At 38.3% G+C, this 13,107-nt stretch overlaps 1 protein-coding gene across 1 annotated transcript; it reads right to left on the bottom strand.

Moving 5' to 3' along the window:
- Positions 1-9,300: 9,300 nt before the first annotated feature.
- LOC150058743 (U1 small nuclear ribonucleoprotein A-like) lies at positions 9,301-9,699 on the bottom strand. Its single transcript, XM_090339669.1, has one exon. The coding sequence runs from the start codon at positions 9,697-9,699 to the stop codon at positions 9,301-9,303; it is 399 nt and encodes a 132-aa protein (XP_090195795.1).
- Between the last annotated feature and the right edge of the window lie 3,408 nt (positions 9,700-13,107).

Here is a 13,107-nt window from a genome sequence, read left to right as displayed (position 1 = left end):
AATGATAAGAATGAACAAAGGCCAAAAACAAGGCCAAGGACCAGACTGTTTAGGTGCACTGTGATGCACTGTTCATCTATTGTGAGCCAGAGTATAGATAAATTTCTTCTCCTGGACAGAAAGTGCTGAGTGGGGAGGACTCGAGGCCACATATGGTTCATGATAGATTATTATTGTCTGCCACGGGTGTTCTAGGTCATGATTTTTCCTATCGTGTTCTAGTTATACATCAGTCAGACTCACATGAGAAGAGACCAGGGAGAACTCAGAGGCCGAATCTGTAGCTATATGAATCTGTGATTCATATAGCATGCACTGTTGCTATTGCTGTCCTCTATGTATTTTTTAAATGGTACAGGAGGGCTGGTTGTGGTAGTATACATCTGTAATATTAGTACTTCAAGGCATATGAAAGAGAAGCATATAACCCAGACCCTGTTTGAGAAAAATAATGACTAAGGATATTACCATGTGCAAGGCCCAGGTTTTGTCCTTAGTACTTAAAACAGAAAGATAGAAAGGAAGGAAGGAAGGAGGGAAGGAAAGAAGGAGGGAAGGAAGGAAGGAAGGAAAGAAGGGAGGAAGAAAGAAAGAAAGAGGGAGAAAAAAGAAGACATGGTTTTAGGCTCAGCCTTATCAAGGTGGGGGTATTGAAAGGAAGAAATTGGTGTAGTCTTTAAGAGGTGGGGTCTTTGGGGGCAATCAAATTGCTATAAAAAGGAGCCGTCTGGTTCCCTCCAGCTCATTGGGAGCCTAGCTCCTGATAGAATGCGTTAATTGTTCCCCTATTGCTGTGGCCATGAGCAGATTCAGCTATGGGGTGGCATGGCATGGCCCCCACCGTGGAGCCGGCACTGTACCCTGTGGTCTTTCAGTCTCCAAATGAAGTTTCTCTGTCTTCCTAAATAGCCCATATTAGGCATTTCTTTACACTGATGAGTAATATATGTCTTATTCCTTTTCTTTCCCTAAAGTTTTGGACTGTGACTGTATTAGCCAATTAAGGGTTGGGGATTTGGACTAAATTTCTTTTCCTTGCAACAATGACTGAACTGAGTGCGTTTGTGGAAGCTCCAATGGAGCCTGGAATATGTACATCTCACCTGCCTTGGTGAACTTAACCTGAAGGCCACTCAGGCTGTTCTAGGACTCACAGCATCCCTGAGAGTCTCCGGCTCGGCCTTGTTGTGTCCTAGTAAATGAAACGAGGATCATTCTTTCTTTCTACCCCTTCCTTGAAGCTGCAAACAAAATGATTGTTCTAGACAAGAGATTTTTACTCAGTTCAAGAGAGAAGTTTGACAAATGCAGAAGCTAAAGGGAAAGTGAAAATAAGGGGGGGTGGGGGGAGGAGTATTCTTTAAATATACATTAAGGGGCTAAAGAGAATAAGAAGGCCCTGGAGAATCCCCTGGGGCTAGCATTGGTAGCAAGCTCCATTTCTAAAGTTAGAAGAAAGTTCCTGGGGGCACTTGCCTGGGAAGGAGTCCATCTGCTTTGTTGAGCAAAACTTCTCCCAAAGGCATATTGAAATTTGCCAGTGGGGGAGTCTCAAAAAATAGTAAATATAAACATGGCATAAAGTGCCTTTCTCTTTTCCTCCCCTCCCTTTTCTTGATATATTTTCCTCCTGGGGGAGGCCGTTGCAGACTCCATCCTCATGACAACCTACCGACCTGGATAGCAGCATGGCCTAGTTCCTGGGACATGCCCTCTGACCCAGTTACATGTCACATCCTGGGAATATTGGCTACTGCAGATGTCCTATTAGTCTCTAGGTCACGATGCTTTTTACATGATGTAGATGTAGCTGCAATTGATTGCTGTGTGAAGTCAGCTCCTAAATGGTCTATAAGCATGTTGCAAAGCATATCCTGGCCTGCCTCCAATTGTAATTCAGGATTTCTGCTGCCTAAGCAGCCAAGATTATAGGCTGGAGCAACCATACTCAGCAGTCTTACCCATCCTTGACTCAGATGGAATTCCATAGCATATTCTTTTGTTTCTGTTTCCTTCATTTAAACAGTAATTAGTTGTGGAGCTGCCCCTGTGTTCCTGGCTCTGGGTTCATTATATTGTAGAGGAATATTTCATTCCCTGAATTCACCATATTTTGCCATTCTTCTGTGAGTTCCTTGTCTTGTGTTTGGTTGAGGAAACTCACATAAGAAAATGGCTACAAACATCATATTACAAATCATTTCATCCTGACATGATCCCAAGGTATTGATTTGTCATGAGAATGTTCTTTGTTAAAATTTGTCAGAAAAGGGAAATTTGCTTTCTAAAATAGCTGATATCATTGCATGCTCACTTCAGCAATGTATAGAGTTCCAGGTCGCAGGTATGGGGCAGCAGACAGTTTGTGAAAGGTTTTGATACAAAGCCCCTGCTGGCTTCTGACTCATCATCATCCTACTTCTGCCTCCTGAGATTTGGAACTGGGAGTAAATACTGCCATGCCCAGCTGACATTCATTGTTTGACTTGATCATCCTGGTGGAAGGAAACAGTATCTCCTTGTGGGTTCAGTCTGTTTTCCTTGATGACTGGTGATACTGTATGTCTGCTTATCAAACCTTTACAGACCAATCTCAGTCTTCTTTTTGTATTGATTTATTTTTCTGTTACTTTTTGATTTCAAGGTTTTTAAAAAAAATATTTTATATTCTAGACCATTGTCACATATAATATTGGCAAGTATTTTGTTCCAGTGTATACCTTTTAATTTTTTAAATTTTTTACTGGTACCAGGGTTTGAATTCAGGGTTTTTCACTCTCACTCAGCTTGCTAGCTGACAGCTGGCGTTGTACCATTTGAGCCATGCAACCAGCCTTGCTTCTTGCTACTTAGAGATGGAGTTTTAAAGAATTTTTTTGGTAGATTGGTTTTTAAACCATAATTTTCTGCATTTAAGCCACTAGAGTAGCTATGGTTACAGGAGTGAGCCATCAACACCTGTCTTATCATTAAATTTTGTGTATATATTGGTCTTTGGCCTTGAACTTAGGGCCTAGGTGCCATCTCTGAACATTTTTGCTCCAGGCTAGCTCTCTACCACTTGAACCACAGCTCACTTCCAGCTTTTTGTGTATTTTTTTTGGTGGTTAATTGAAGATAAATCCTATGTGACCTGACCTTGAATGGTGATCTTCAGATCTCAGAGTTCTAAATAAGTAGGATTACATGTGTGAGTCTCAGGTAAATGACCTCTTTAAGATTTTGTGTGTGTGTGTCTGTATATGTCTGTGTGTCTGTGTGTGTGCTTATTATCAGGGTGATATATAGAGGAGTTACAGTTACATTTGTAAGGTAGTGTGTATATTACTTCTCAGACATCATTTGAAGAATGAAAGCTTAGTTACAATAAATTTTGATGTATACATATATATGTATGTATAATATACATTTATATTTAATTCATACACATATGTAACTATATAATTGGTGTTTTATAAACTCTTGCCTAGTCAAAAGCAATGGATATACCATTTAAACCAACTTTTAGAAGCTATATAACTTTTGCATTTTATATTTAGGTCTTATTGAACAAATTTTTATATGATTTTTACTGCATACATTCTTATTATGGTGTAATATTGCTGTGAAAGTTCACTTTTATTCACGTATTTAATACATTTTTTTGCCAGTCCTTGAACTCAGGGCCTGTGTACTGTCCTTGGGCTTTGTCAAGGCTACAGCTCTACCACTTGAGCCACAGCACCATTTCTGGCTTTTTCTATCTATGTGATACCAAGGAATCGAACCCGGGTATTCATGCCGGCTAGGCATGCCTCCTGGCCCTTAGTACAATTTTTTAAAAGAAAACTTCTCTGTTAATTTATTTGATGCTTTTGTAGGGAAAAACTAACTATAAATGAGCTGCGCTTGTTTCCACCATTTATCCATTTTTTTTGGAATAACTGAAATGTTGACCCGTTACTAAAAATGGTAATGATAAATTTTTTTGTCAGTACTAGAATTTAAACTCAAGGCTTGAAGCTGGGAGTGTGTCCTAGTGGTAGAGTGCTTGCCTAGCGTCCATGAAGCCCTGGGTTCAATTCCTAGGTACCACATACACAGAAGAAGAAAAAAGGCTGGAAGTGGTGAGTGGCTCAAGTGGCAGGGTGCTAGCCTTGAGAAACCCCAAGGGCAATGCCCAGGCCCTGAGTTCAAGTCCTAGGACTGGCAAAAACAACAGCAACAAAAAAAAAGTTTCTGTTTCATGTTTGCCAGATACGAGCTCCACCATTTGAACCATGCATTCAACCCTTTTGGCTCTGATTACTTTTGAGATAGGATTTCCAATTTTACCTATTCTGTACTTCAGTCTTGTTTTGCTACAGCTGGAATGACAGACACACACTGCCACATTCAGATATATATATATATATATATATATATATATATATATATATATATATATATATATATATGCCAGTCCTGGGCTTGAGCTCAGGGCCTGAGCACTGTCCTTGGGCTTTCTCCAGGCTAGAGCTCTACCACTTGAGCCTTAGCACCATTTCCAACTTTTTTCTATGTATGTGGTACCGAGGAATAGAACCTGGGTTTTCGTGCATGCTAGGCAAGCACTCTACCACTAGGCTATACTCCCTGCCCCCCAAATATTTTTATTAAAATGAAATCTCATGAACTTTATACCCAGGCTAGCATGAAACTTCAGTTACCCTGAACTTAGCCTCCCCAACAGCTAACTTTAAAGGTGGAATCCATTGTTCCTCAAATTTTTCCTGGAGTTGTTTTGATGTGCACATGAGAGTGTTTGATTGCAATGCTGGTATTTCAGCTCTTCAAATACACTTGAACTTGACAGATTCTTACATTTAAGCCAGGCCTCTGCCTTCATTGTACTTGTTTTTCCAAATAGTTCCTCACATTTCTATCTAGGCTGTCCTCAACTGCTATTCTCCTTTTTCCTCCTGTATAGCTTGTATTACATGTATTACCACAATATCTGGTTTCGTTATTGAGATGGCAATCTCACTAACCTTTGCTTGGAATTGACTTTGGATAACAATCTTCTCAGTTTCTGCTGCCCAAATAGCTAATATTACTAGTGCACTCCATCATCTAGGCTTCTGGTATGTGTGTGTGGGGGGGGGTTCAATGTTTTTAAAAATGATTTTGTCTTCCTCTATATCCTGCTTTTCTCTGTTATATAAAAATAGTCCATTTTAGTATGTTTTATACATTGATTGGTTTCATATTTTTTTCCTGTGGAAATTCAATTTTTTTCCAACACTGTTCATTAAAAACTCCATCCATTCCTCATTGTGTCACTAAGGCCCTTTTCAAGCAATAATTTACTACATATACATAGACCACAGATAGACTGGTAGATAGATACATAATAGACAGACAGACAGATTATAGACATAGTTGTAGATAGATATATAAATAGTTAGATATTCTGTTGTACTAGTCTAATTCTAATTTTAGATCATTACTATATAGTTTTTATGGAAAGTTTGTAATATAACTTTGAATCAGGAAACAAAATGCCTCCGTGTTTGCTTCTTTTTTTTCCCCTAAGATCAACTTACTTGGATGTATATAAGTAAATATCACACACACACACACACACACACACACAAAGATGTCACAATGAAACTCCCGTATACAACTAATATGTGCTGATAAAATAATTAAAATATAGTATATGTGAATGCAAGATACTAGTGTGAAAGCCGTAGGAACAATTCATGTACACCAAAAATAAAAGAGTGACCAAAGAGTAAAGTAGAACAGGCTATATGGAGGAGGGGAAGTTATCAGAAGGATGAGGGAGGGTGAATGGAGTGGGCAAATGAGAGTGCATACAACTGTCTTACTTGGTGTGCATATGTGAAGCTAGAGCATTAAAAATGTCTTAGCTCTAAAGATGCGGAGGATGCATAGGGAGAGTGATGGAGGGTTGAGATGAATTTGGACACATTGTATGTTTGTGTGGAAGTGTAACAATATCCCTCATGCAAAATCATATACTAATAAACAGTCTGTCTGTAAAGATTGTTTTAGCTATTCGGGTTCTTTTACGTTTCTATACAAATCTTAAGGGTTTTTTTTGTCCGATTTCAGCAAAGACTGACATTGAGATTCTGATAGGAATTGCATTGAATTTGTATATGGCTTTGGTAATATGGACAATAAAACAAAATTATTTCATTTAACCTATGAATACCAGATATCTTTCCAATTATTTGTGACTTCTTTGGTATCTTTCATTTGTAGTTTCAATGTTATCTCACCCGATTAGATTTATTCCTAAGTATTTTTTATTTGTAATTTTTACAGATAGGAGATTGCTTTCTTGAATTCTTTTTCTGTTAGATCATTGTTTTTGTGAAAAAATATGATTGAGTTTTATAAGTTGATTTTGTATCCTGGAAATTTTTATTGAATTCACATATGCTAACATATTTTTGTAGACTTCTAGTTTGTGCTTAAGACTATGCTATTTAAATAGGGATGGTTGTGGCTTTTCTGCATGGAAAGCATTCATTTCTTTGCTGCTCTTGCTAATACAGTGCCATGTTAAACGTAAGTGACAGATGGACATCCTTGTCTCGCAGTAGATCTTAGAGGAAAAACTTTGTTTTCCTCTAAGTAATACTATTAACTGTGTATTTTCCACAAATGACTTTTATTATGGCAAGGGACTTTTCTAGACTTTGTTAAATGGTTTTCCCTTACCAGTTGTGATGCTCATGTGTTGTTTTATTTTCACCCTATTACGGTGATAGATGGCATCTATTAATTTGCATATGCTAAACCAGCTTGACATACGGGGGATACATCACACAAAGTCTGTGATGTTTTGAGTTCTTTTTGTTAATATTTTATTCTGGATTGTTTAAATCGATATTCATCAGAAAGACAGACCTCTAGTTTTATTTTCTTTTTAAAATTATCTTTATGTAGTTGTACAATGGAGTTGCTAAAGTGCAAACAAAGCAGTTTATGAATATAACGCATTTTGATATAGTTACCTTTCCTTGAAGTAACTTTCATAGCCAGGTGATAAGCTTCATAACATGTGTTTGGAAGTTTTATTTTTTTAAATAAGTATTGCTATTAATTTGCCTTCTAATATTTGGTTGAATTCATCTGTAAAGCCATCTGGTACTAGATTTTTCTTTATTGGGAGGGTTTGACAGTTCTTTCTAATCTTTGTATTTGATTTGTTTGGTTTTTCTTTTTCCTTCTGACTCAGTCTTGATAAATTACATTTTCCTATAAATTTATTCATTTTTTCCAGGTTATTTAATTTGTTGGCACAGGCTTGTTTAGACTTCTCATCTTTTTTTTTAATTTTTATCTCTGAGGTAGCTGTTGACAGTTCTTCAGTTTCATTTTTTATTTTATTTGTCACATTCTTTACTTTTTCTTAGACTAGGTGAGAGTCTGACAATTTTGTTTATCTTTCCAAAGAACAATTCTTAGTTTTCTAAAGAAACTCAATTATTTGACTCTGGGTTTTCTTTCTCTGTCCCCCTCCATTTTTGAGTTTTGTTATTTCCTTTATTTTGCTAATTTTAAGTTTACTTTGTCCTTCTTATAGTTCTTTGAGGATGATAGACTGCTTCCTTCAGTCTTCTTCTTTCATGACGTAGACATTTGTGGCTATAGATTGTCCACCTGAGAATTGCTTTTGCTGCATCATACCATGGTGATCTGAACTAATTCTAGGTATTATTTTAGTCCTCTTCCAATTGCTAAAACTTGTTTGAACTTCTAGTATATGATTTATACTGGAGACAGCTCCATGTGTGGTAGAGTATGCAATGGATGTTATGTTGCTGGGTGGGGAATTCTACCTGTGTCTGTCTGGTCCATTTGATCAAAAGTGCAATGTGACATCCAGAGTTGTATTGATTTTCTGTCTGGCTGAAAGCATGAATTCTTTCTCCCATTTCTACTGGAGAATACCATCACCATGACTTAGTAATTCATGCAAAATCATGGGCTCCAATCCTGGTCCTCATTTGATTTCAGATTCTCCATAAGTATTTCCTCCTGAAGATGGTGAGTAACTGTTGTTTCATACATCAGAAATAAATCAAGACACTATTGGACCTTTTGTGACTATGAAGAGGATCTTTGCACAATTATGAATTATGTCTCAAGTTCTGGACTGTCATTTGGATTTTTCTTTCCAAAGCAGAACTTTAACAATTACATGAATTACTCCATTATGCTCCATCATAAAAGACCATTTTCTCCCTACTATATTCCTTTTGCTAGGATTCCTACACATATTATTTCTGAGTAGCTTTCACGTAACATAACATAGACAAATAAATCCACCTGAGTAGATTCTGTGTGAGGCACACAGAATTACACTTCCTGGTCTTTCCCAGGTGAGCAGGAACAGAAACTCAGGCATAGGCTTAGCTTACTTGCTCGTGTAATGAAAGCTTAGGCCATGATTTTCCAGCTCTATATAAAGGCTTCCCATGTCTCCAGCCACCTGTTTTGTATATATTTTTCATCAATTCATCTGGCTTACTGAAAATACATATTTGATTTATTAATATTGAAGAAAATATGATACAATTTTCCAAGTTAAACTGGATCCAGAAAAAAAATGCAAGAGCAAAAATAACCAGAATTCTGAGCAAGGTATTGAAAAGAGATTTGGGGAAATATTAACTCAGACAAAGGAAGACTGAGTTGCATTTCCTAGAGAGATAAAAGATGATGAGACAAAGGAGAAAAGATGAACCAGTGCAACAGCAATATTCACAAGACATTATATTGGAAATGAACTTTACAACTTGGAAGAGGGTGGCGGGGAGGGAAAGTGGGAGAAAAACATGTGAAGGGGTAACAATGTTCAAAAATTAATGTACTCACCACCTTACAAATGTTATTATAATCCCTATATACACCACCCTGACAATAAATTAAATTTAAAGAAAGAAAACATTTTATTAAACAATTACACAGGTTCCAAATCTTTACTACACCTTTAATGACTATAGTATATAGTATATAGTAAAATAGATTTTATTTCAACCATCTATCATACAGCTTCAGGTGTATTTTCATACTAATATTTGTAATATATTAATAAGTAAATATTTTCTTTTTTAAAAAAATGGCTTTATTTCCAGCCAACCGGCGCCAGGTGCAATGTCTAGGGACAGTCTGTGGGTACAGTGCTGTGTGATGACAATGAGGGGGACTTATCTTCAGGGACTGAGCCAGCAGGGACGCGGTAGGGGGGGAGGGAGGACCCAGGACAGGGTCAGGGCAGTCCGGGGCAGGGGAAGGGTGCTACTTCTTTGCAAAGGATATCTTCATGGCGCTGTTCTGGGTGGTCTTGAAGCCTTGCAGGGCATCGCAAGCCGTCCTGCTGGAACCTCTGGGAGGGTTCTCTGAAATAGGGTAGGCCAGTGGCATCTGCCCTGGCCTGAGCTGTTGCAGGGCGGGCCTGGCTCCCTGTGGGATCTGGCCTGGCGCCAGGCCAGGCGGGGGAATCAAGCCAGGGGGTGGCATGGAGGGCGGATGTCCTGGCATGTGGTGCATGAGGCAGGCATGGTGCCCAGGCCCGGGACAGGCCCCTGGGCAGCTCCCACCATAGGAGCAGGGCCCCCCTGCACTGCCACCTTGGCAGATGGAGTTTCCTGGCTTTGGGGCTCTCTTCTCTCTCCTAGCTTTGGGAGTCCCCTTCATCTGGGCGATGGTATCGGAGTCTGTCTTGGCACTACCAACAAGTAAATACTTTCTTTTTAGCAAATATACTTTTTTCTCTCACTTTCTTTCTCTGTCTGCTTTTTTTTTTTTGGTATCCTTCTGTATTCGGCTGTTTCTCTGTCTCTGATCTCTGTCTCTGTTCTGTCTCTGTCTCTGTCTCTGTCTCTCTCTCTCTCCTCTCTTTCAGTTTTTCTTTTAATTGACATGTTATTATGGCATCCTAAACTGACCTCAAATTCATAATTAGTATCCCAAGAACTGGAATTACACAATTGTATCATCATATCTATTATATTGTTTGTTGAAACTTTGGAGATAAATTCAGAGAAATAAAAGTGAGCATAAAATTAGCAAGGGGATGGGGAGATCTTGGCCTATTAGTAGAGTGCTTGCTTATCATGCACAGAGACTTGGCTTCCATTCTTTGGTACCACATGGAAAAAGTCAGAAGTATTGCTGTGGCTCAGGTGAAAGAGCTGTCTTGAGACAGCCCAAGAACAGTACTCAGACCCTGAGCTCAAGGCCCAGGAATGGCAAAAAAAAATAGCAACAGTTACTTAATGTTGAATAAATTTTGGATTTTTTTCATATTAATTCAATTATTGAATGTTTCTTGACCCTAAACTGTGTGCTACATGCTATTTTGGGTGCTAAAGATGTGGAAATGGTAAATTGAGCCTAAATTTCTCTTTTTATGAGTTAACATCACAGCAATGAACAGATTGAAATTTATTAAGCATAGTCTTCTTCCTCTTGGCATGTGGTTGATGAAAAAGACAGACATAATATATAAGTGAAGGCTGAATATTATAGAGATTTTTATGGAGCATTGTATTTTTCAAGCAGCAGGAGAAGCATGGGTGTTATGCTAACAGATGGAGTAGATCGAAAAGACTAGGCCATTTAATAGGAGTTGAAGGAGTGGAGACAGGGAAGGCAGTTTTTTAAACATTTTTTATAAAGCAGTCTGGGAAGCAGAAAACATCCGTTGTAAGTATGCTTGAGTGGGGGTTAGGGCATAGTCATGTGTTTGTTTTTTGAGAAGAATCTCTGTGGGGGGAGGACAGAAGGTCAGAGGAGAGGCCTTGAGAAGAGCCCTGAAAGCCCAGATGGAGCATTTCTGACATGGGGTATTGTAGTCACTCCACTCCATGGAATGTACACAGAATTAAGTGGGAGGCATGCAACAAATGTTTCTTGAGCTGAAAGAAACACAAAGTTGGATTTTTCTGCCTATTTTTTTGTTGACAGTTCCTTTTTCTCTAGGGAACAGAGCCGATAGAACTCAATGATGGGGAGATGTGGAAATTTCAGTATTACGTGCTTTCAGAAAATTGTGTCATGAGGGATGGAAATAGAGAGGAAGAATTTGATTATTTAAAATACTTTGAACAAAGCCCAAAGCTTAACAAAATAATTTAAGGGAAAAAAAAAACAGGAAAAAGAACTGTATGTAACAGGAATTCAAGAATGAAGACATTAGTGAAAACCACTGTATTACAGAAGAAAAACTATTTCTAAAAACAGAGAAAGAGATTTTGATGCTCAGAGTTAAGGCAGCAAGAACGCCAATTAGCTGCTAGTTGCATGAGGAATGCTGTTGTTAATTAACAAATGGAGAATATTCAGCGGTTCCTTTGGATGACCAAATGCTAATTCATGTCCTATGTGAACAGAGAATTATCAAGTAGTTACAGTAAGCACTGTGGGCCCTGCTGGCTAGGAAAAAAAATCTAGAAGAGTCAGAGTCCGGAAAAATGGTAGAATTTAAGGAATTCTACTTTCTAAACAAGTAATGAACTTAAGACCTAGTCAATGAATTAAAGATTTTCCATAATTAATTTCTAAAGTTAAAGAAAAATGAAAATTAGGAGAAATACTATGCTGATTTTTATATAAGTTGTGATTAGTTTCTAAACATTTTAGGCAAATTCGAATCTTGTTTCAGGACTTATTTTTTTGCAATAGGAAAGGCTCTTGAATAAGAAAATGCTGATGTACTAAGAGACAACGAAAGCTATGGTTGGATATGGACTTGAGTGCCATTTCAATTCTATATCCCTCTTCTTTTTTTCCTTTTCTAACCTCCTGCTGATGAAGATAGCTTCCTGAATCTCATCTGGAAAACCATTCTGTCATTTTCTCTAAACCTTTGAAAGATGGTAGTTACATTCAATTTACATTACTGTGTATCAAAGTAACTCCTTAGCTCTGGACCTCAGTCTCTCCAGTGTCCTGGGGGTGTGGCTCAGTGGATCAGTGAATGCATCCAGACTTCTAGCAAATCGAATATACAATGGGATCTAGGGTATCAGGAATGTAGGTTATGTCATTTTGTTACAACTTCACAATGCTAGACCCATTTCCTCTTCACTGCCCCAGTCATAATGAGATGATAGGTGGCTTTACACAATGCTAGAATTTACTTATTCACTCTGTTACTATTTTTCTTTCCCTTTCTTTTCTCCCTTCCTCCTTTTTTTCTTTTCTTCCATCCTTCTTTTCTTTCTCTTTCCCTTTTCCTTTCATTCTCTTTTCCTTCCTTCCTTCCTTCCTTCCTTCCTTCCTTCCTTCCTTCCTTCCTTCCTTTCTTCCTTCCTTCCTTCCTTTTTACTCTTTCTCTTCTTTCCTTGCTTCCTGCCTCTCTCCCTCTCCCTCTCCCTCTCTATCTTTCTCACTCTCTCTCTCTCGCTCTCTCTCTCTCTCCCCGTCTCTCTCTCTCTCTCTCTCTCTCTCTCTCTCTCTCTCTCTCTCTCTCTCTCTCTCTCTCTCTCTCTCTCTCTCTCTCTCTCTCTCTCTCTCTCTCTCTCTCCTCCTGTTTTTCTTCCTTTTGATCCAACATATAAACTCAGTACTTCACAATTACTCAACTGGTTCTCTTTCACCTGGGTCATGCCTCCAGCCTAGCTTTTGCTGATTACCTTGGAAATGAAGTCCAGCAATTTTTTTTTCTACACAGAAGGCATCAAATCTGGATCCTCCAGATCTCAGCCTCCTCAGAAGCTAGGATTATAGCAGCTAGCATCCAGCAAACTAACTCATTCACTCACATATAAACATATTGATTAGCTATTCCCAAGTAATATGTCAATATGTTGAAGAGTAGAGACTTCAAAACAGAGAGAGCTAAGTTGAAATGTTGATAAGAGCCATAACCAGAGATCAGATTATAAGGAAGGTCACTTGTCTGAGTCTCAGTTTCAGAAAATATCGAAAGAAGAGAACGATCTCTAGGTGAAGCACTACTCTATTTGAAATTTCTTAGATCAAATTCCTGCCCCTATCCTTATCTCTGACAAACAGGATATAATTTTTAATAGTATTTTGATTTGAAGGCTTCTATTTTCTCGTTTTTCTAGACAGTTGAAGTTCCCAAGGCTGCCATGT

The sequence above is a fragment of the Megascapheus bottae genome, chromosome 9 (assembly GCF_031878675.1).
Source record: "Megascapheus bottae isolate mThoBot1 chromosome 9, mThoBot2.hap1, whole genome shotgun sequence".
NCBI lineage: Eukaryota > Metazoa > Chordata > Mammalia > Rodentia > Geomyidae > Megascapheus > Megascapheus bottae.
Note: the sequence above shows the minus strand (reverse complement) of the source record. Positions and strands in the feature narration are given on the sequence as shown.

Bases quoted from the DNA above. Each gene is read 5' to 3' on its own strand.
- LOC150058743 (XM_090339669.1), bottom strand. From the start codon at position 9,699: ATGAAGGGGACTCCCAAAGCTAGGAGAGAGAAGAGAGCCCCAAAGCCA.